Consider the following 25007-nt stretch of genomic DNA (forward strand, 5'->3'; position numbering starts at 1 on the left):
CATACAGTCTGAGAATCATGATTTCTCTTATAGATATCCCGCTAACATCCACACGGAAGCTTAGAGAAAGAAGAAGCTCTATGGACTTTAATAGATTTTGAGAAACTCTAATACCCACTCCTGATGAAGGGATTTTTCCCGAAGCGCGTAGAGTGTTATGTATCATTGCATTACCTGTGAGATTTAACAGAGACTGTTACATATTTGCACATTTCTGTATTTTATTCGAGTTACTTGTTTATAAATGACGATGTATACTAATACGTGAAACTGTGCAACCACAAAAAGAAAAATATTTGTGAATAAACAAGCATTTGTTTTTTAAGAAATAACAGTGAAGACAATTAGCTTTAAACATTGATAAAAGATAACAATCTGTGGAAACATTACCCCTAATGCCTACTTTGTAGATAGACCTAATATTCATTACACTATCAAAAGATTTACCACTAGAACTATTCTCTTTTCAAAAGAATTCCTCCCCAACAGATAGATCTGTATCGCTACATAGAATATTTCTATGAAATGTATACCTTCCGACTGTCTATTGGCAGTATTCTTGAGTGTGCAGGGGACACGAGGGGTCCACAACCTGTGGGTACCCTCTCTCTTTCACTATTGCGCAAGGAGACCACGTTCGCAATTTCAACAGAAAGTGGAACAGCCCCAGGTTCACGGGGCCCCACTTGGTGGAAGCAGTGGCTCCCAGAGCCATTAAACTAGTCGACAAGAGAGTCTGGAACCACCTCCATGATGTCAAGCCCTACAAAGGCCAGACCCGCCCTCGCGTTGACGACAGGGTCACCACAACAACAACAACATCAGCAATACCAACGACAGACAAAGACACAGCAACAGAGGACAATTGTGACACTGCCCCTGACCCCTCCCCAGCCACAGAAACAGCCATAGACTTTGGACAATCGCCCATTGCCCACCCCATGGTCACGCGATCTCAAAGCAAACAAACCTCTGCCCCGCCCAGCCCCGTCCATGCCATCACCGAATAAAGGACATTGTCTAACTTGAATGCTGCACACACATATAAACACATGTATGCTCTCCTTTTGTCTTGCACGTGCAGGTACCGCATATTACTGTGTTGTATAAAAAGTGAAGTGACTAACATCGTGTTCTGCCCAGGAGTAAATGCTACCCACAAATGATAACACCCCTGAGGCCCAGTCACACCAATCTGTATACCATATAAAGAAACCAAAGTATCTCAAAAAGAGAAGGGTACGCGTGTACTACAACACGTTCATTTTGGCAATAGAACAATCATTCCCACATCTCCACGGGCACTTACCAGCTCTGAGAGATAGGTCGCTTAGATTAGCGTGGGAGCAGCTTTTCGCCTGGGCACTAAATGACTATCTGATAGGCAGAGCTCGACTAAAACAAAACTAAACAAATAACGCATATTTTCTGAATTTTCAGGCGGGCATCTTTAACATCACAAGAATAAGAGGCAGGTCAGCAGCAAAGGTAAGAACAAAAATGCCAGTGAGATTAGCTATTGTAATAAAGTTCATAGGTGTGTTGATTGTCACTGGTCTATTGGCTGCCTCTGTCTGGCAAAAACACTTTGCTTACGATATGATGGCTGTACCCAAAACTAACTTACCCCTCCCACGGCTGCAACAGGTACGGTGTCAGGTGGTACAAGAAACCCCAGAAGTAAAGAACATAGGGTTAAACGCAGCACATATGGAGATGAGAAGGGAATTGACACATACCTCACAGATTCAGCACACGTCTCGAACAACATGTGGTATCAGCACATGAACAAAATTGGGAAACAGACAACTGCTATGTGTGCTCGTTCATCCCATATGCTATGAGCGCAGCAGGAACATTTGTAGCTACTGCCGTACCAGCAAAAACAGTGGAATGTCTGCTAAAGTTGGCACTATTCCAAACAAAAAGACGATTTCAAGGGACAGTGGAAACACTTCAATGGAAAACGAGGGAGACATATCCATACGAAAATAATTTCTTCAAAACATATCTGATGTACCATAAAAGGAGCCTACATACTGAAGGTTTCAGATATATGACGGATGGTCCCGAAAAAGGAGAAACGAAGAAAGTAACGTTACAATACCTGCCGTGTGATTGGTATGTCAGCGAAATTGCTGGTGAACAAGGGTGTTGGGAAAGACCTCTAATAACAATAACTAGGAAGATATATACGAATGACGGATGGGAAATAGGAGTGGCTGGGAGCAATATGATAACACGAGAAAATATTACCTCTGCAAAAGAGCACAACGACAGATGTTGGACGATGTGGGTCAAATATGTACCGATGCCGACGTGGCTGGAGAAGGACGAAGATCCAATAAGTATACTACCGCTAACTGCACCCACACTGTGCTATCAACACAACAGCGATGTGAATGTGGAATATAACACCAACTGTTGTCAATCTGGAAAAATGAATACCCTTCATTTGAATGATAGACGTAACTTGATGGCCGTGGGCCAACCGTCTTATGCACCAAATTATAGAAATATAAACTGCTATGCTTGACCAACCAGCGGCCATTTTAAATGTAGCAAGAATCGCCATTTTGCTTGTTAACCATTGCTCATTGCTTTCTGTCTAAAAACTGCTTTGGAGCTTGCATTTCTTGCGGATTCTGCTTACTCTGCTCAAGTGTTAACATTGTTGTCTGAATATGAAAGGACAAGGTCGCGGGACTGAAGAGTTTGTTGAAACTCCTCATGAGTACCCCAGAGAGGAATGCCCACGCTCCCTCTCTGTAGCTTTGGGAGAGAGCTGCAGGGCATTTAATCACTTCACAGCCGCCAGCCAGTCTCGTACGATGGTAGAATATGTTAGAATAAAACAGCTACAGGCTTGAATTATGCTCTTCCTATGGCCCCCCTTCGCAAAACCCTTTAGATTGTGTCGGCTCCCAGGACACGAATAGTACCTCATCGATAGCAAAGCCTGGAATGTGGCTCTTCCCCCGTGTGCAGCTTGCTTCCAAGAACAGAATTACCGTGTTCTGTTCAACAACTAAAAGATGCCTCTGCACTTTCTTATTGCACATTGTTACTAGAATAGACATCGAAAGTGTCATAATCGTCATATTCGTCGGATATGTCCATCGTCATCCCGAGTTCAAAGGAACTTAATAAAGAGGGGTGTTGAACATGACTTTGCTGATTGTATGATATGCATTTTGTATATATGTAACTGATGTACGTAATTCGCTCTCTTGCGTCCCTCGAAGTCTAGGAAACTCACGTCGCGGGGCGCGAGATCAGAATTGGCCAATTGATACTATTTTTTGCTTGCAATAAACCTTAGCATTGGGAATTTGAACCTCGTGTCTGGCGCATCTTTTCGTATATGGTTATTGCCTTGTTTCCATAGCACGAGGGACACCTAGGGGCCCCTTTCAAGATGGAGCCCGAATAGGGACCCTCCCCCACTTGCCCCATCGTATACGTTGTAATGGAGTAAAGGCGGAAGAACGGCGAGGACGGGACGGTCGAGCCGGGATCAAGAAGTGTACGGGGTGCTCTGTAGAAGTGAGGAGAGATTCCTTCCGCAGATCTGCACACATCTGATCCCTAATCGACGTACCGGGCCAGAGGGCAAAGGAGGCGAGGGTCCCGAGACGAGGCAGAAGCCATGGAAGCGCAGACACGACGTTGGGAGAGGTTGCGTTAGGACAGGTGACTTGATTTATCAGGTGAGTCATTCCCCGATTCAAAGAGAAACCTGATTTTTGGTAGAGTGTTGATTTTGCAAATTCAAACGTCCAGGTAAAAGTTAGCTAACCAAAGGGGAAGGTTAAAGAAACATGTATGGAGTACTGTCCACTTTAGCGGGGCTTTTCAGCTGCGGTAGACAGTCCTTGGAATATGGCCAAAGTGCACCGCCTGGGGGAACGCCGGCTTATGACATGTATGCAAAATATGGTGTGGGTGCGATAATATTTTGTGAAATTTGGCATAGGCAAACTAGAAAGCAACCCGACCATCAGTGGCTGATTAATGGTAGTTTTGAGATTCAGAGGATAGATAACCTAGAAAGGGTGCTAATTAGAAAGAAAGCGCAACCTGCAGCTTTTGAGACTGTCAAAGATTGGAGGAGGGAAGCAATGCTCCGACTTAGGAGTAGAGAGAAGCATGCGCGTAGGCACAAAACAAAGCTTGAGGTAGCAGAAGAAAAGGAAGAGGAGGAGTGGACGGCAAGTCTAAGACGGGAAGGGAGACGTGACCAGATGAACATAGAAAGAATATACCCGCAGCGGGAACTACACATAGCAGACGAATTAATGGAACATTTGTTAACTAACACGGGTCGAGGCCCAAAACCAGAATCGAAACCAAACACGCCAGCAGTGACTGTGCAGGCCCAACCAGTAGCTCTCATACCCCCTCCCGTAGCCCAAGCACTTCCCCTCACGCAAGCGTTAACCCAAGCCCCACCCACAGAGCAAGCACTCCCACAAGTGCAGACCGCGGACACACAATTGCCCAGCATCCAGGAAGGCCCTTCACAGATGCCACCTGTGTCACTTGTCCCATCCGCACCTCCCGCTCCAGAGACAGATTCAGCACCATCCGCCCCTCCTGAAGTCGAAATTGAGACCGGGGAGGCGAGAGGCGGGGCTGAAGGGACAGGATTTGGATGGGCAACTCGAAGTGCGATCAGCAAAGAAAGAAAGATTGAATTACGGCAAGAGGCAGAAATGCACATAGCAGGAAATGATGAGACGGCTGCATTGGCCTCATTGTATGGGTACCGAAGAAGCGACGAGAGACAGGTAGTGATGGAATGCATGGGGGCAATTTTGGTGGGAGAATGGAAAAAGATACTCGGGAATTTACCGCCACAGCGATTGTTAGATTTGAATAAGTTAGCACGCAGTGAGCAAAGAGATGAGGATGTAAGAAAACATGTGCACAAACTCATTGAAGTAAAAAATGAAATGGAAGACAGATATGCTGAGATGTTTGCTACACCTGAGTATAGTAGAGAGTTTATTAAGAAAGGTAGGAAGGAGGCGTCAAGGTTGAATATGAAAAAATCATGGCCGAAGGTTTTTCCAGCTGGTACAAAGCATTTGCCGGTACCGGGACAAATAGGTGATAAACAAAGATTGCAGGTATGGGTAGGGGAAACAATGCGATGGATGTCGAACAAAAGAACGACAGTAAAGAAAGTGAGAGAGATATGTAATGGGTACCCATTGGAGATGAGAAAAGAAGCGATGCAAACGATAGCAGGGGTGTTACTGCAGCAGGTCATTGGATACAATAAAGGTAGAGGAAATGCACAAGGCAGAGGAAATTTGAATAATATGCATGGGGCGTCATTGGGATTAAATCAATGTGCGTATTGTAAGGAGGAAGGACACTGGCGAGCGCAATGCCCGCACCTACAGAATAGAGGTGGGTTTGGTCAGAGAAGGCCTCATAGAGGACATCAGGGGTCAAACGGCCCAAGCAGAAATAACATGCAGCAGCAGCAGGGATATACGAATGGAGGTACTCAAACCCAATCCTATGGTCAAAACCAAGCGCAACAGAACCAGGCATTGAACCAAAGTGTTTCGAACCAAAATCAGGGCGGGCAGGGCCAACAGAGAAATGATCAGAGTGGAGGACATTGAGGGGGAAATGGGAATATTTTTGATACACAACCAAACACGTATTATAGCAGTAGCGGTGACTACACATCGGACGTTTTGTTATTTTCGCGATAGGACAGCCCACGGCAGGGGTCGGAAGCAGTGTCTTTTCCCGTGAATCAGAGAGGACCCTACGTAGAAATGAGAGTCGGGAATAAGGAGCACTGTTTCCTTGTGGATACAGGGGCACAGAAGTGCTCGATAGACCACCACTTGGTTACGGAGATACCACTGTCGGGGCAGAAGAATGTTTCTGTAGGGTTCGCAGGTACACCAGTAATTAACCCCATGTCCGAAGCTGTCCCAATTACAATAGGACCATTTACAGAACAGTGTCCATTTCTTTTGACAGAAAAATGTGGAGAGAACTTGCTAGGATTAAATTTGTTGAGAAAATTGGGGGCAGTCATACATTTTACGGCAGACGGGGTGTTCATCACGATGTGGCCTCACGATGCACCGGTGACGGACTTTATGTCAAAAGATTTGCCAGAAGAGCTAAGTAGAGTACCAACCTGTCTGTGGGCAATGCATGATAACGATGTAGGATGCTTGAAAATAGAGCCAGCAAAAATAACTTTGAAAGAAGGTGTCACACTACCACGAATTCCCCACTATAACATTTCTGTTGAAGGTGAGAAGGGATTGAAAAGCATTGTTACTGACCTGGTGAGATTGGGGGTGGTTGAGGAAATTGCAGGTAGCACGTGTAACAGTCCGATTCTTCCAGTTTACAAGAAAGGAGGCAATGAGGTACCCTATCGTTTCATAATTGATCTGCGCGCATTAAACAAAGTGGTAGACCCACAATTCCCTTTGGTCCCAGATGTCACAACAATACTGACAATGATACCGGCCACTGCAGAATACTTTAGTGTAGTCGATTTGAAGAATGCATTCTTTAGCATTCCAGTGGATAAAAGCAGTAGATATCTGTTCGCGTTCACTCTAGGAGGTCGATCATTCACATTCACACGCATTCCACAAGGATACACAGAAAGCCTGAGCATTTACAGCAGAGCGGTAAAAGAGCAGCTAGACATGCTAGAATTACCCAAGGGTTGCGTACTCTTGCAGTACATAGATGACTTGCTATTAGCTGCTGACACGAAAGAGATCTGTAAAGAAAGTACTATATTACTATTGACACATTTAGCGACCCATGGTCATAAGGCAAGTTTGAAGAAATTCCAGTATAATCAGAAGGAGGTGTTTTAATTGGGTTACCTACTTTCTAAAGAAGGGAGAAGATTAACACCAGAACGCATAGAAAGTATTTCTAGTATGCCTATTCCAAGAACTCAAAAAGAAGTGAGAGCTGTAATAGGCATGGCCTCTTATGGTCGGCAGTGGATCAGTAATTTTGCGTTGATTGTGAAGCCGATGATAAAGTTGACTAAAAAGGATGCAGAGATGCCTTTACAGTGGGATGAGGAATGTCAGAAAGCGTTTGAACAATTGAAAGCTGCATTGTGTGCTGTGCCAGTTTTAGGCACTCCTAACTATAAAAAAGATCTTTAGACTATTTGTGAGTGAGAGTGAAGGATGTGCATTGGCGATTTTGACACAGGAACAAGGTGGAAGAAATAGGCCGTGCGGCTATTTTTCTTGCGCGTTGGACCCTGTATCGCGCGCACTACCACGATGTTTGCGATCCGTCGCACCGGCTGCTGCGTCAGTGAAACAAACGGAAGGAATGGTATTGGGGCACACTTTAATTCTGATGGTGCCACATGCTATAGATGTTCTATTAAATAGGACACAGACGCAACACCTCACCTCAGCTAGACTGACAGGATATGAGCTCATCTTGTTTGCACCCCACATCCAAATTATGAGGTGTAGAGCATTGAATCCTGCAGAATTAATGGCACTGCCCATAGCAGAAATTGGTGACAACGAATCACCACTCCATGATTGTTTAATGATTACTGAAGAAGAAACAAAGGGAAGGATTGATTTGAGCGATATCCCACAGAAAGAGCCAGATGGGGAGTTATTTTGTGATGGCTCTTGTTTTAAATTACCTGATGGCACATCAACGGCCGCATATGCAATTACTATCATAAAGATTGTTGTAGAAAGCAGAAGAATCCCCTACAATTTGGCGCAAGCCGCCGAAATAATAGCACTGACCCGAGCCTGTGAACTCTCTGAGAATTTGAACGTGAATATTTATACTGACAGCCAGTACGCCTTTGGCGTGGTTCACAACTTTGGCCGACTTTGGGCTGAGAGGGGTTTCTTAACATCACATGGGGCCAGGATTCAGCATGGCCCTTTGATTGTGCGATTGTCTGCACTCACGTTTCCAAAGCGCTTAGCTATAGTGAAGTGCGAGGCGCATAAGAAAGTAACATGTAAAGTGGGAGAGGGAAACGCATTTGCAGACAGGATTGCGAAGCAAACAGCCACAGATTTGGGGAATAAAATTATGACAGTACAGACTGAGGAAGTACCTTGATTGATAGAGAATGGAGTTGCCACAGTCAAAGAAATGCAGGCTGAGGCCACGACCGAAGAGATTCAGGGGTGGGCTGAGGGCTCTGCTGAGTTAGATTTGGAAGGATGTTGGGTGGACAAGGAAACAAAGAACTGGATGTTGCCAAATTGTTACGTGACTGCAATGGTTATAATGGTGCATAGCCCTACCCACATTTTCGCGAAGAAGATGGTACAGCATTTATCCACAGTATGGAAGAATGAGCACATAAAAAAGAATGCAGAAAGACTAGTGCAGAATTGTATTACGTGCCTGCAACACAATGTAGGGAAAGGAACCGTGACTTCAGAAGGAAGATTTGGCCCACCCTCTATGCCATTTGAGGTGGTCCATTTTGATTTCATAGAAATGGAAAGGTGCCAGAACTAGAAATATGTGTTAGTGGTAATTTGTGCATTCAGCAAGTGGGTGGAGGCATATCCTTTAAAAGACTGTACTGCCATGTCCAGCGCAAAAGTAATGTTAAAAGAGTATTTCTCCCGGTTTGGGTTGCCCCGTGTCCTGTGGTCAGACAACGGCCCCCACTTTGTGGGCGCAGTAGTGCTACAGATCTGTGCAGGTCTGCAGATATTGAAGAGATTCCACAGTTCCAGGCATCCCAGTTCTGCCAGGCTTGTGGAGAGACATAACAGAATCTTGAAGTCAAAGATAGGAAAACTCTGTGCTGGGAGCAAGTTGAGTTGGGCGGATGCATTACCCCTAGCGCTGTTGTGTATGCGCACGTCTGTGCAGGCTAAGACTGGGCTCTCCCCCTACGAGATTATAATGGGGAGACCAGCAAATGTATGGTGTGCACCGCAGCCCAAAGGATTATGTGAGGTTGAGCATCCTATGTTAAGCACGTACTGTGGGCTTTTAATACAGAAGTTGCGTTTGATTCATCAGAAGGTGCAGGAGGCGTTACCAGTGCGATATACCGGACCGGGGCACTCGCTGGAGCCTGGAAGCTGGGTCCTGATTAAAAACTTTGAACGGAAGACAGCATTAGCATCCAGGTGGCGCGGCCCCTAACAAGTACTGTTGGCGACGCAAACGGCCATCCGAGTAGACGGACGGAAGGCATGGATCCATGCAACACTTGCAAAAAGATTTCCAGGACTGCTGACAACTTCCGACGACCAGAGAAAGGAAACGGTCTTGGAAACGAAAGAAAATGTTGCCAGTCCAATGCCACAGCATCAGCCTGAGCGAGAAGTGAAAGTTGAAACAAAGCGCAAACGAGAAGTGAAACTCGAAACAGAGCCTGAGGAGGCTGCCAGCAAGGGGACAGGGCGAAAAGTGCCCCAACGGTGCTCAACAGAAACATCACTGCCGAGCGACACAAACCCTGCATGGCAAACACGAGTAGAAACAACGCGTGTACCCCTTTGGCGCCCACCAATTTCTGCAAATGCACCAAAGCCAAAGAAAGAAAATACATTATTGCCACGGCGCTCATCGCTACCCATCATTGTGCCACAGGCTGACTCTGAGCCTAATACTGGAAATGCAACGGCACTATTAACGGATCATACAATACCAGGAGTGAATCGGTATAATTTGCGGCCTCGACAGGCAAAGTGATCCACAGATCTTTGGTGCTTTTCTTTTTGCCTTTGGTTCCACTCACGGACGGAGTAGGAGCCAGGGGCGTAGAGGAGAGAAGTGTGAGAATTGTGCAAGTTGGACAATTCAAGACTCACGGCTCCTCGGTGCGCTTATAAAAGTACATGTGTCCTAAGCCAGAGCGGGACAAGCTGGATGCACATACTACTCTATCAATAAAGAACTGTTGGGAAATCTTCTGAGCAGTGGGAGAAAGAACAACTAATCTTGCTCGGAGTGGATAAATGATCTAGGCTGTGAAACGGCTGGCAGAATTGAACTGTGACATTTTTCGTTGAACTTTTCTGGCATCAAGAACGAGAGACATTTGCGACGAACTTTGCCAGCAAGAAGGACGATGAAGAACAAGTCAAGACCGGTTTCAGCCTCCTCCTGCACCCCTGCTGAAAATATAATAGATTTAGAGACTGTACATTTAGGGAAAAAGCATGGTAAAAGGAATAAGGTACTGATTTGGACATTGGTCCTGTGTTTCTTAAGTATGATAGTACCAACAATAACAGCTATTACACTATGGTTCCTGGAGTACATACACCCATTAGAAACTCTTTTGAGAAAAGCAGCTACTGAAAGCCCAGTTCATGTAATCACTGGTATTTTGCCCCCAATGGAAGAGAGACAGAGAAGGATACGGCAACAATACATTATTGCTCATCATGAACATGACCCATGCAGTTTTAAAGAAAAAAAGATTGCTGGGTTTGCGCCCGTTTACCACAGCACGGTGGGAAAGGGATAGGCTGGTATGTACAACCGTTGCCATTGATTTATTCATGCGAGGTAACATTAAGTGCCATATTCTTTGGGAAATGGAACAAGAGTAATACGGGTCAGCTAGATGAGACCAATATGATCACTTCCTCAAATTCATTCATGAGACCTGTGGGTTGTTCCATATTCCAAAAAGCTCGCGTGTTTGCACTAGAACCCGTGAGAAAGAATACATGAAAGATAAGACTAGATAGATTACATAGGCACAATAGACCAACCCCGCCAGCAGAAAAAACATCAGTAATGACATTTCGAATGAGGGATGAATGGAACATAGATGCTGTGCCCCCTGCCTATACAGTGGATCACAGCCCCAAAACTGCTCCCCTATGTCTACAGAAAAAGGGTTCCTATAAAGTAGGAACGTTTAGCAACTGCCTGAACACAGTGGTTTTAAAACACGAAATAGAACCCGTGTACGTAGGAGACCCTGTTTACTTTATATGTGGAGAAAAAGCATATCCATGGTTACCTAGGAACTGGGGAGGTACATGCTACCTAGGTCTGCTGTTTCCAGGAGTGTTGGAGACAGCAGAAGTAGCCAAACGAACAAAAGGTAGAACTCAAAGGAGTAGCGAGGATGGAATGATAGCAATGGATATAGCCAAATCATTTATACCGTTCTTGTCCCAAATAGAAAATTCTTACAATATAAGAAAACTGTCTGGAATATTACAAAAAACAATAGATTCCACAACGGATATTTTATTGAATATGACATTAGAAGAAAAAGGAATAAGACTAATGGCACTTCAAAACAGGATGGCTCTCGATATAATATTAGTTGATCGTGAGGGAGTTTGCAAACTCGTAAAAACTGCATGCTGTGTGTATATAGACTACTCCACTACGATATTTAAAGCGATCCGGAAATTACATGTCATAAGTTCCACACTCTCTACTGAAGAAGGGGGTTGGGGGATAGGATCCTGGTTTTGGGGATTATTGCGGTCTTGGGGATGGAAGTTAATTTCGATACTAATGATGGTACTTGGGATATTCATAACACGCTGCTGTTGCATACAATGCTTACCAATAGTCTGCACTGAAATAACAGATGGATGTACTAAGAGGATGAATGCACATGGTGTCGAGAGGAAAACAAACGCATGGCCGAAATAACAGACACTGAGGACACAAAAACAGTAAAACAATTCATGGCGATAGACATTACTGATGAAGATGGTTCAGACATAGATACCCCGGACTTATCCTCATTGGAGGAGGATACAATGAATAAATAAGACGTTTGGCATACGGCCAAAAGGAGGGTTTGTGAATCTGGAAAAATGAATACCCTTCATTTGAATGATAGACGTAACTTGATGGCCATGGGCCAACCGTCTTATGCACCGAATTATAGAAATATAAACTGCTATGCTTGACCAACGAGCGGCCGTTTTAAATGTAGCAAGAATCGCCATTTTGCTTGTTAACCATTGCTTATTGCTTTCTGTCTAAAAATTGCTTTGCAGCTTGCAATTCTTGCGGATTCTGCTTACTCTGCTCAACTGTCAACATTGTTGTCTGAATATGAAAGGACAAGGTCGCGGGACTGAAGAGTTTGTTCAAACTCCTCATGAGTAGCCCAGAGAGGAATGCCCAAGCTCCCTCTCTGTAGCCTTGGGAGAGAGCTGCAGGGCATTTAATCACTTCACAGCTGCCAGACAGTCTCGTACGATGGTAGAATATGTTAGAATAAAACAGCTAAATGCTTGAATTATGCTCTTCCTACGGCCCCCCTTCGCAAAACCCTTTAGAATGTGTCAGCTCCCAGGACACGAATAGTACCTCATAGATAGCAAAGCTTGGAATGTGGCTCTTCCCCCGTGTGCAGCTTGCTTCCAAGAACAGAACCACCGTGTTCTGTTCAACAACTAAAAGATGCCTCCGCACTTTCTAACTGCCCATTGTTACTAGAATAGACATCGAAAGTGTCATAATCGTCATACTCGTCGGATATGTCCATCGTCATCCCGAGTTCAAAGGAACTTAATAAAGAGGGGTGTTAAACATGACATTGCTGATTGTATGATATGCATTTTGTATATATGTAACTGATGTACGTAATTCGCTCTCTTGCATCCCTCGAGGCCTAGGAAACTCACGTCGCGGGGCGTGAGATCAGAATTGGCCAATTGATACTATTTTTTGCTTGCAATAAACCCTAGCATTGGGAATTTGAACCTCGTGTCTGGCACATCTTTTCGTGTATGGTTATTGTCTTGTTTCCATAGCACGAGGGAGCCCTAGGGGCCCCTTTCACTGTGAAAGAACGATAGAGCTATCAGAGGGGGTGCCGGAACAGCAGTTCTAATGGACCACTATTGGGCCTGCGGCGATAAGGCATACCACACCTTGCCTCCATCATGGAATGGAATATGCACTATGGTGCACATCAATGTGCCATCCCTGGTTGTGCTTCAGAAACATGTCAACATGGCCAACTTCCCCCAGATGGACGAAGGGAACAAAAGGAGGAAAAGATCTGTACAATCAGAAGAAGGCGACGACAACAACAACAACAATATTTTGCCAAGAGATAAAAAGACAAGGTGAACCACTGATGGGAAACTACCTGTGGGGAAGATCGGAAACAGCTCTCACCTCCATCCCACCAGAACACAGGCTATTTAGCAGAGCAGCAATGTTCTTCTCATCCATAATACACCCAGGACTGCAAGCATATGCAAATACAAAATGGTTACAGATCACCAGATGGGAGCTGATGAAGACAATAAATTTGACTGTCAATGAACGCGATAAAAGAAGAACAGAGCAGTTAGAATGGTAGCACTACAAAACAGGTTTGTGCTAGACGTTCTCACGGCGATGGAAGGAGGAGTTTGTGCAAAAATAGGACAATCATGTTGCACATTCATCCCTACTAATGACGCAGACAATGTAACACTTACTGAAGCAGTATCACAACTCGCCCTGATGCACTCCAAAATGGTGGAAGAAAGTAAAAGAGTAGAGAAAGATGGCAGCTGGTTTTCATTTCTATGGTCATGGATGCCTTCATGGCTGTCAGATGGGCTGAAGCTACTAGTAGGATGCATAATACTGGCGACAGCTGTGTTGATCGTAATAAAGTTCTGGAAAGCTAGAAAAGCACGTACAACAAAATGATGGAGATGGTTGGCATGCACGCCTTACTACCAGCTGAAGATGACAAGCACACAGACATGATTATACAGTAACGTGAGAGACTGCGCAAAGAAATATTGGACACTCACATAGACCCACCATCTGTGAAAGTGGAGAACCCAAGGAACCCAAGGAGCTATGTTGGAAGATGGGTCTATTGCAAACCAGGCGGCAGCTGTGTTTATATGTATTGGTCATTTGAAGATCATGTCAACCACTATGGACACCTGGCCGGAATATCGAAAGTATGGAGAGTGAAAGGAGATAAAGGAAAGGATGATTTTGTGGTCGACAAGTCGACCAGAGGGGGGACTGAAGCAGGAGAATGGGATAACACCCTTCCCCTAATCTCATCCAGACCATGGCCTAGGGGATCACGACCCAGACACCCCCCACGAGAGGAGTTCATTTACCTACCAGATGACAAAATACCCTGGTTCAGAAACCTAAACATAAGAGGAGTGTGTCCACCAGCGCGACAGGCTCAAGCCGACGCCTGCAACATGGACCAGCTCGACTAGAACAATAGCCATAAGAATCCACATTATTAGAGATGCCATGACGACATAGCCAACAGACAGGAACACACGTGCCACCATGCACACTGGTCACTCACACACCAACCTACACGAAGAACATACTCAGTGCTATGATTTAGGGGACTGACACACCCACTGACGTGCATCGTTGTTATTTTTACATAGGCCTTCTACAGCTCAGCAGAAACGCAAGACGAATGAAGAGCTCGTGTACATGCTTGCTGATGCTTTTCCCGCCACCACCATGTATATCTAGTGCTGGTTGTGACACTCTGACTCCCCGGGACCTCCATACTATGGATTATGTACCGCCACCCATGAACTAGGCCCGAGAAGGCCACAAGCAAGAGTCCCAGACAGGAGCCTCGCTATGAAAATCCTCTCAGCGACAAGAGTACAAGTGCTGACCATGCAGAACGAGCCTCCAACGAGAGCTCACAGCCAAGGCCACAATGTTGCAACTCGCATGCCCCAAGCCCAGGGCCAAGGTTACACCTGTAAGTGCCAAGCCCTCAGAGGCGAAATACAAAAACGAATGCTCATAATTCTGCTCCAACTACGGTCTCGCCACACGTGACCAGGCCGAACTGACAAGGTGCCAAGCTCACGAGACAGACAGTCGCCAGGGTCCCACGTTTGGGACACAGGTTGCAACAACGAAGCGGCAAGATGGACACCTACAGCGATGGGAAAGACCCGCTCACAAGCCCATGAGCAGACCTGTCCGTTGTCCGCACAAACACATAGTTGCACATTGTTGCTAATGACAGGTACACCGCGAGCTGGGAACGATGATGGTCCCAGGCTTGGGGGCTCGCGGGAGAGCCAATCAGAATACAGGGGGGCTTATTACTGACGCCAGTACTCTTAGCCAATCACCAAGGGTCCCCCTGTAACAATTCTAAAGTAACAACTGTTAGGGACAGCCCAAGTGTACCACCTGACCCGTCCTTATCCACTAACATTTCTTCCCATAGGGGACATATACTAACCCTACCACTTGGGGACCCAATCCAGAGTGGCGATAGGTTTTGTGACGATTTTTCCCAGGTGACGAGAGTAGCGCGTCATACTGCTGTAAAAAGGGCCTGCGAGCCCCATTAACAACGAGAGTCTCATCGGATGCATACGAGCAGAGACCCATCCTTGACCTTATTATAATAAACAGCAGTACTCGCCTTGCTTCTTGTGTGTGTCTCATACTCCTTTTGGGAACACGGGAGGAGTTGGGGCCTTCCCAGCCCAGAGGTCCGTGGACGGCTCTGCCAGCCCCGGGAGAATCACCCCCGACAGAGGGAGTGGCACGCCATGGTGTTATTGATTGTCCACAGGGGAGAGGAAGAACAGGCGGCTTCCATCGCCGCGAGCAGTGAACTGTTCCTTGCTGAGGGATTGAAGGCAATATCCATCAGGGCTCTGAGATGAGGGTGTGAGCTGTCCCCGGCTAGGAATTGGAGAATGCCCAGCGATTGGCCGACAGACTAAGGACCCTCCCTGGTCGCAGCCGTCTGCAGAGAGGGTGCTTGTGCGACGGGAGAGAGGGGCAGCACGCAGCCCTGTGGCATCCCACATAAGGCTGGGTTTAGTGCTCCCGACACCTATACAGAATGTGCTGGCTCCGCAAGCGGGCGAGGGAGGGGAGCGCACCGCAGGCGACAGCACCGTGTGGCATTGCGCTGTGTTGACGAAGCCTGAGAACCTGGGCCAGGCGGTGAAGAAATAGAAAGGGTCCTTGTCGGAGTGGTAACATGAAAAGGGAGGTGAGAGTCCAGCCTGCCCCCACCAGAGTCAATGGCTGAATGGCAGAGTTTTTTGGTTTGCAGCTGTGGCCCCTGAGCCATCCCGACGCCCAGGCTGCTAGGTGGTCAGAAGATATGTTCCGACTCGGAGCGAGAGAAAAAAAACTGATGACTGGGCGTTTGTGGCCCGCACCCATCCTTTCATACATGAGCAGCAGGATCATAATGCCAGGTCCCACAGGGATCTAGTCGAGACACCTGGGCAGCGAACAAAAGTGGAATCCTAGGTCAGGACATTTGAAAACAGATCTTGGGCAGCCGTGCAGTGAAAGGGACATCAATCTCTCCAAGCTGTCGCAGCAAAAGAGGGAAACGGCTGCCCTCTCATGTGAGAACAACGAAGAGCTCCCCCTGCAGAGACCCGAGGCAAGAGACAATGGCAGCAAGCAGAAGCAGACTAAAGTGCTTGGAAGGAAGGGGGCGGGGCAAACCTGTGCGGGCCAAAGTCATTTTTTTGACAAAAAGGGCGACACTGGAAGGTTCCATGACCTCCACCTGTGGCAGTAAGATGAACATTCAGTCCATCTCAGATGCCGCAATAATAGACAGGCAGGTGCCACACTGCCCAGAGGAAAGTTTCACATGCTTGTGCGAGAAAGGAGTACTCCTCTTTCCAACATGATGTGCTGTTCTGTCATACACTGGAAAATAATTATATACAGAAATGCAAGAGTTGAAAATACCAGAAAACAGTGCCTTTCTGCCAATGATAAGTGCACTAAGTACAAAACACGGTGCGTACATCCTCGAACAACATTCATACTCATGTGTGCGCCCCAATAAGAGCCCAAGCACGCGCTCTGATGGCACGTTTTCCCTGTGAGCCTGGATGCGTGTTCAACACTCATGAGGCGGAGGGCACAGGAATGTCCTCTGAGAAGGTGATGAGACTGAATGAACAATGCATTTAGTTCTGCACAGTACATCAACGACAAAACTGGGTGTGAGGCCAGATTTGTGATGATCATTCAATGGGCAGCAACTCATGGGCAGCAACTGGCAACTACCAAGTGGTCAGCAACTGCCGGTTACAATCTGACGCTCACAATCCTTGAAGGCAACTCAAGGAACAGGAAAGGGGATTGCATGGTAGGCGTATATCCGCATAAGAGAAGGAAGGTGCCCAAATACAGTAGCTTAAGAATATTCAGAGAACTGGAACGACATAAGTGTGTAGGTGCAAGTGTATGTATGTATGTATTTTAGTTTTGTATAGCGCCGGTAGCCCGAAGGGATCAGGGCGCTTAATAAGACACATAACAAGACCACAGCCTAGCCTAGCGTGTGTATAATATACACCTGATGAAAAACTTTATAACTCAGAAAGAGGGGGTCTGGGTCCTTCTTACTGAAAGATAAGGGTCTTAAGACGTTTCCTAAAGGCCAGTTGGTTTTCCTCCTTTCGCAGGGCCTCTGGTAGTTTTTTCCACATTTGGGGAGCCAGTACCAGAAAAGCTCTGCCCAGGCCCGATTTTGTTCTGTATTTGGGGATGACCAACAGGCCTATACCTTCTGATCTCAGACTTCTTTGTGGCACATATGGAACTATACAGTGCTTTAAATAACCAGAGGCTCTGCCATATAGGTACTTGTGGACGAGCGTGAGAGATTTAAATCTGATCCGCTCATCCATTTTTAGCCAATGCAGCGATCTCCTCTGGTTTTAACATGGTCCCCTCTTTTCAGATTTTTGACCAGTCTGACCGCGTCATTTTGAATTACTTGGCATTTCGCCAGATCTTTCACGGTGGCCCCTATCATCAAAACATTCCCATAGTCCAGCCTGGACAGAATGATGGCTCTGGCTATTGTGGCCAAGTTCTTTTCATTCAGGACTGGTTTTACTGCTTTTATTAGCCTAAGATAGTAGGCTGTGTTCTTTAGGAGGTAATTGGTCTGTGCCTCTGAATTGACCTCTGCGTGGACCATCATTCCTAGTGTTTTGACCTGAGCCGAGACCTTTATAATAGCGTCCTTAATCTGAAAAGACTTATATTCCCTTCCTAATTTGGATAGCTGCCGATTTGAGCCGAACGTCATCAGTTCAGTTTTTGCGTCATTCAGACAAATACAGTTGGCTTGCATCCATTTGGCAATCAAGCCATATATTTTCCCCATTGATGAACTATCTGCATCATGGTTTCCACTCAGCTCAAAAATGAGCTGTGTGTCGTGCGCGTAGTTTGTAAAGAACACCCCGGCCTTAACCAGGATGCTGCACAGTGCTCGCATATATATGTTGAAGAGCATGGGAGACAGACTTGCCCCCTGTGGAACCCCGAAGAGTATGGGGCATATGTCCGAGAACATGTTGCCCCAGTGAATTCATGCCTGGCGGTCTGAAAGGAAATAAATCAGCCACTTTATTGCTTCTTCTGAGCATCCAACATTCTCTTTGAGGGCTTTGATGAGGAGCTGATGATCCACAAGATCAAAAGCTGCGCTTAAATCGAGCAGCATCAGAATCCCAATTTTGTTACCATCAACCAGACCAAGCATGTGGTTCTGGAGATCCAACATCGCCGTTTCGGTGCTGTGTGAAGCTCTAAATCCAGATTGCTGTTGATGGAGAGCAGATTGTTTTTCCACATGCAATTGTAATTGTTGTGTGGCTAATTTGTCTAGCACTTTAAGTACGAAGTTGGAGTTGGTTATGGGGCGAAGATTGGCCTGGTCTTCAGGGTCTAGGCCCACCTTCTTTATTAATGGGGTAATGGTAACTTTTTTTTTAGATCTTTAGGAACCATGCCTTCCCTGAAAGAGGCATTAACCAATTCTAAAAGGATAGGGGCGAAGAGTTCTTTGTGCTGCATGATAATACTGTATGGCAGAATATTTTCTGCACACAGTGTGGGTTTCATGTGGGAAAGTGCTTCTAGCAATTCAGCTTCCGACACTTTCTCAAATTGAAAGAGAACCCCACCCGGACTGGGTGTGTCCTCCATTGGCGTTGTTATCTGTGGTGCAGTTTCTCTGGCTTTCATTAGATTACGCTTGGCTTGGTCTATTTTAGCTGAGAAAGCCTTCTGTACCAAGTAACAGTCATCCTCTGTAGGTTGAAAAGGAGGTGTAAGGTTTTCTGTTTTTCTATGTTCTTCAAGATGTTAAATAGTTTGTTAGCTGCTTTTTCAATCTCTTCATTGAAGAAGTTCTTTTTCGCCATCCTGATCATTTCTCTATATGTTTTATCCTTCTGTTTCCAGTTGTTTTTATTTTCCTCGCTTTTTTCCATTAGCCACTTCCTTTACAGAGCCCTTTTTTCTCTCTTCAAGGTTGCAAACTCGGCCGAGAACCATTTTTTGATTATTATTGTTTTTCTTCAATAGCAGAGTCTTCAGAGGAGCCTCGCGCTCCACCGTATCTGCTATGCACTTAGTGTATTTTTCTAGAAGGGTAGTGCAGTTATCTTGTTCCTGAAAAGATAGCCTAACTTTCGCTAGGCATGCCTGAATTTGTTCTTTGCCCAAATTCTTAAAGTTTTTACTGCTCAATTGGATATGTGGGTTTTGTTGTAGAGGTTGAGTGAGTAGTACCACTGTTGCTGACACCAAGTGGTGGTCGCTCCATATACACGGCGTGGTTTTGCAGTCCGTGGTCTGGGTGTTAAAGGCACACAGCCAATCCAGCTGGTTCCCCTGTGGGGTTGTCGCCTCATCATTTATGACTAAGAAGTCGATTATTAAGGTTTTTTTCTAGGGTGGCCCATCGGATCTCGGGACAGAACTGAACGAAGCAAGAAAGAGCCCCAAGATGTGGTGTGGCAGCCCAGCTGTTTGCTGTAGCATGCTTTCCTTAAGGAACTGAGAGCAGTGGCGGTGCAGCCGTTGCCTCTGCACCATAGTGTAATCAGCCCTGAGATCCCAGCGATGGCAGAGAAGGAGAAACAGGTAGAGCCTGATCAACCTAATCCAGACATCCTGCCACATGCACTCCAGGGAAAGTGGTGCCTGCCATCCTGCCTCCACAAGTGTGTACTTAACTCAGTCCCGGTAAACCAAGGCTCCTCCTGGCAGCCAACTGACATGCCATGCCGTGCCAAAGAGCTGTGGCGCTGAAACAGATCAGTCCTGCGGTATGTGGACTGAACAGGAATGTGGCAGTACTGCACTCCATGGCCCCTATACCATCTGTGACCAGCACACGACTACCAAGAGGAAATAAGCTGGCAGCTGCCAAGGCAGATAGAGGTGAGGGTTGAAACTCAAGGTTTAGTGCTTGAGTGAGTGCTTGCATGCCCTCTAATAGTGGCAGCATCCTGTCATCAAATCCTGCCTGGGGGAGCAAAGGAAGTAGCATAGCCCAGACATCCTGTCATGAGTGTCGCCCGATCGGGCCAAACATCCATGCCCCTGGCCCACGTGGCCCCAGGTGAGATTCCTGCTAGACCTGAACCTGAATGCCTACTACTGAGGTATCCAGCAGGAAGCACGGAAGAGAGTGGACTGGCCAGGGCGACTGCCCTATCAACCGCAGCGTCTTCTGCATTCAACACTCTGCTTCAGTATCACCCCTACCACTGGTGGGCACCCTCTGCTAATTGCAGCTTCCTGCCCACCATCCTGCCTGGGGAGAGAACTGTGCGAGTGGCCTCATCGTCCTGTGACTGGTGTGCACACTGCCGGGCCCGCCGTCCATGCAACAGACCGATGTGGACCTGGGTTCAAGTCTTGCCACCCCCAAACTGGGATATCACCTGCCCCATCAACAGGAAGTGACTTACCTGGGGGAAGAGAAAAAGTGGCCCAGACACCCTGTCATCTGTGCCTGGCCATCCAACGGCTCGCAGTCCTCAAACCCACCACCCAGAAGAATTGCTGTGAACCAACCAGAGTTGCAGCTCGGTACGAGTGCTTGTGCGCCCTTATGTCCCTCGACGGTGAAGAGACACTCCTGTCTGGGGGAGTATGGTAACATGCTGCCACCCCTGCCCGGTCAACATCATCTGGTGCAGCCTAGACGCCCTCCCACCCGCGTCTCGCTGACTGCACAACATCAAGGGACTACTGGTGTCCCCAGATGCGGCTTTACTGCCTTTGAACTGTAACCTCGACGGACCTGAACCCGTGGAAATAACTACCCTGAATGGACGCTGGAGCTATAGTGATCTGGTTTCCCTCAGTCCTGCAAGTGCTCGGAGAAAACTCAGTGGACATGTGTTTAAATGCTGGGGGCCTGTATGGAAAGTATGTGTTTAAAGTGGTCCCAGTTAAATATATGTGGGGCTGTGTTCCTGTAAGTTTGTAGGCATGCTCTAAATGGTGCCAGCAGCTAGCAATGGCGTCATTCGGTGGTGGAAGTTCCACTGACCCCAGGTTAATAAATAGTTTTGTAAAATGTGGTGGAGCTGCCAACATTCCACCGGTGGTTCACTAACCGGACGGTCACCCGCGGGTTATGTGTAGAGTGTGTTGATATGCGTTTGTAGGTCTATAACTATGTGAGCCCCATGTTTGCAGCAGTGGCATATCCTATCTGTTGTCGATCCAACAATTCTGAAGTAGCCCAAGTAATGCCGTTTTGTAACGGGGGGGGGAATCATTTATGTTTCAGTAACATGTGTTTGTTGGTTATGAAAAAGGAGGAGTGTGGTGTGTGACCCTCCCAAGTGTGTTGCCCCTTCAAGGGAATGTGTCCCTCGCATGTGTATTGCCCTTTTAACATGGGCTATGACTGTCTCATGGCTCAAGCTAATAAAAGGTGCACCTGCAGGCACGTGCATTAGAACGGCTGCACACTCCCAAAGAGGAAAGACTGGTCCGTCTCTCATTCAGGCCTGTAAGCCCACAGGGGCCCTTGTGCCAGCAAGGTGGCAGACGTCTACATGGTTATGGCTCGTCCTGCCCCCACTCAAAATCGGGAGTTCCCTGGCACCCCTCTACAGTGCTGATGCCCATAGCCCCCCTGGATGCCCATAGCAGGCCCCCTATGCAAAAAACGAGGAGTTAGTACATGGTGAACTATAGCGCTCACTTGGGATGCAGAATATAAACGTACTGCTATTTAACATTTACGCATTATGGTTAAATGTCTCCTAGATATGTCTTTATGCTCACAATCCCAGAATTAGTGTGTTCGGGAGGATTATTATTTTAGTGCTTAATTCCTCCCACCTTAGAGACCACCCCATCTCCTTTGCTGGACTTTAAAACGTTTTAATATTTAACCCTGGAGTGAGAGCCCTTTATCTCACTCTCTCATGTGTTTTGACCTGATTTGGATTATGTGATTCCTTTGTTTATGGAGTCTGACAACCTACATAGGCATCTACTTTTTGTATAGTGACATACAGCACCTTCAGTGCAGTGTCACAGGGAAATCCTTTAGATTTCTCCTAAGGTTTAAATTTCCTTGCGAGAACTACTGTTCCCATGAATAGTAAAGTGAAATTGACTTTACTTGCCTTTTCTCTTTGTAGGTCTAGCACACGCCATGTTATGTGGAGTGCTGGGGGGTTACTTAGTAGCCCCTTTTCCTACTTACTCATGTAAAGAAAATGTATGTTAGTTACCCCGTCTACTTTAATTGGCTGGTGGCAGTGGTTTAAATTTTCCTACCATTGTGCTTTTCTACCGCAGGCTGAATCCTCAACTGCAGCATAGCATCCATGGGTGACCACTGTGTCAAAATGGCCCTGGTCTTCTTTTTTCACCATTTTTTGTTTGTGAGGTCTTTCTCTGTGCGCCAAACCAGGTTTTAGCTCTTTGTTCATTTTGCCTTTGGCGGACTTCAGTGCTGAAACCCGCCTCTGGCTCCAGTGTGTCTGGAAGGGCAGGAAGTGAGGGAGGTGCCCGAAACTTCCCTGTCCTTTGTTTACAGGGAAACCTGAATGCACCCAGTCCTGAATGGCTGTCTGTCTGTTCTTGGAGGACAGCCACCCTGCTGTGTGAGTGACACCTAGGCTGTGCATGAATGGGAGAAACCTGCTTAAAAAAGGTGACCACTGGGAAGAACAACCCGATGAAGAAATTGTGAACAAAGTTTGCTGCATCCTTCTGGACCGTTGAGCTGCCCGGTGAAGCCCTGCTAAAACTCCTTTTTCTAATCGATATGAGAAGCTCCAGAAGAGACGGCTTCTTCCCTTGTGTTAGTGGGACCAATCATCCCTGAGATGAAGGTTGCTGGAAGACCTTCCCAGACTAGCTGTACTTCTTTGCTGCTGCAGGACCCGAGTGCCAGGGGTCGATAAATCTGTAGTCAAGAGCAACGTCTGTAAGCTGGCCAAAAGCACCAGGAGTCTCCTCAGGACCCTCAAGAAGCAGGACGACCCAAGCTTGAGTCACCTCACCAGAGTACAGGACTCAAGGAGTGAAGAAAGCCCAACCAGTGTCAATGATCCGCGGTGGTGCCGCTAAACCGGAAAAAGACAGTAGCTGCCGCTGACCATGCCGCATGAGTCCCCAGACATCGTCCCTCTTGTCCCCATGACTGAGGCACAGGAACCCAGGATCTGATTCACTGTAGCCAGACAGAAGCCAGCTGGACCCTCTTCTTGTAACCAAAAGGTACTGTTCTGACTTTGGGGTACTTCATTTTCTGTAGCTCTTCTCAGTTGAGGTTTGCAGTAGCTGTTTCTCTAGAGTTGATCTCAGCTCTTTCACAAGTGTACCTCTTGAGATATGTCTGGCTGCTCAGTCACACTACCAACACGTGTACTACAGACTACCAATAGGTGGGTTACCATACCAATAGGGTAAGAGTTGTGTAGTCTCCCACATGTTTACTACATCAATTCTTGCCTAACAATGTGACATAGTTATGTCTTTATGGCACCGACATGCACAGAAAGTAAATAGCAGCTCCTGGTCAAGCCAGCCAGATTATTTTAGGCTACAGGCAGAAGATACATACCTCTCACCGAACTCGTTGCACATTCAAACCCTACCATGTACCATATCTGCATTGCACCACACGAGAATAAAGCACCTCGTCGGTCTTCTTATGCTCTCTCGCCTTGCAACACCCTCTCACATATCTGCAGTGTATGCCATGTTTAAACGTGTTTGCAGTACCTCTCCTAGCTCATTCTTTCCCCATTCAAATCCTCCCCTCCCCCTCCCCCCACTCCCCACTCTCTTCCTATGTCGTTCACCTCGGTCGAGTCCCTCATCTCACCCAGAATCTTGGTGATCCCGAGCGTCAGGGTTTCCAGATAAGGCTTCAGACCATAGATGCTCTCCTCCATGCTGCCACTAGCTCCTCCCCCGAGCAGCACAGGGTAACTAGGATACACAGAGCTCAGCTGCAGTGCAAGAGCCTTTGAGGTACCCTGTTAACCTAAAGACTAGACTGCGCTGGGAGATAAGAAAACGCAAATACCAGCAACATGGCGCCCGTCCCAGTAGTACCGTCGTCAACATTCCGGTGAAAGTTGCTTCTGATCAACTTCATGGAAGAATTCCCCCAGTCTCTCGCTGAAACAACCCGACAATAAGCCCAATGAGCTATGGAGAATCAAGCACGCTTTCATTCATAAATGGCGTTATTGTTAACGTTTGCTTTCCATTCCTCTTGCCTCTCACTCACAATCAACATGTTCCAGTATTAGTGGCTCGCGAGACTATCTCAGTTCATGTCAGGGCTTCGACTGCTAGCACGAAAAGTGTATCGAAAACATAACTCCGAGCGCACCCGTATCCAAGGGTAAAATGAGTCCATGCCAACAGGCGCTTCCCACTGAAAGTGACAGGTAAGGGAGTAGAGATGGAAAAGGGACACGACACCGCAGGCCATCGCAACTGTTACTTGGCCGTGAATATTGCGTTCATTTTCAATGCATCACATCTCGTGGATTACATAGTAAACTCAGAATTAACAAAATGAAACAAGACTATTTTTCATTAAAGTATTAAGCCTTTTATGACATAATGTTCAAAAGGAAATGTTTATTTTTTGCTTCTATTATTTCCTAATTAAGTACATTTTAATTAATCATCATTTTGCACGATAATATACCTAGTAATAAAATGCATGACTTTATTTATGA

General features: G+C 46.6%; 2 protein-coding genes across 2 annotated transcripts in view; one reads left to right on the plus strand and one right to left on the minus strand.

Moving 5' to 3' along the window:
- Window positions 1–24290, minus strand: part of TPGS2 (tubulin polyglutamylase complex subunit 2) — a 226100-nt gene extending 201810 nt beyond the window's left edge. The window contains exon 1 of the mRNA XM_069626868.1: window positions 24137–24290. Within this exon, the coding sequence (XP_069482969.1) occupies window positions 24137–24206 (70 nt within the window). The 5' untranslated portion in view covers window positions 24207–24290. The remainder of the gene's footprint in view (window positions 1–24136) is intronic.
- A 42-nt stretch (window positions 24291–24332) lies between these two features.
- Window positions 24333–25007, plus strand: part of KIAA1328 (KIAA1328 ortholog) — a 1369495-nt gene continuing 1368820 nt past the window's right edge. Inside the window, exon 1 of the mRNA XM_069626866.1 lies at window positions 24333–24710. The gene's annotated coding sequence lies outside the window, so the exon portion shown is untranslated. The remainder of the gene's footprint in view (window positions 24711–25007) is intronic.

Source organism: Ambystoma mexicanum, chromosome 6p (genome assembly GCF_040938575.1).
Source record: "Ambystoma mexicanum isolate Mex_15411 chromosome 6p, UKY_AmexF1_1, whole genome shotgun sequence".
NCBI classification, from domain to species: domain Eukaryota; kingdom Metazoa; phylum Chordata; class Amphibia; order Caudata; family Ambystomatidae; genus Ambystoma; species Ambystoma mexicanum.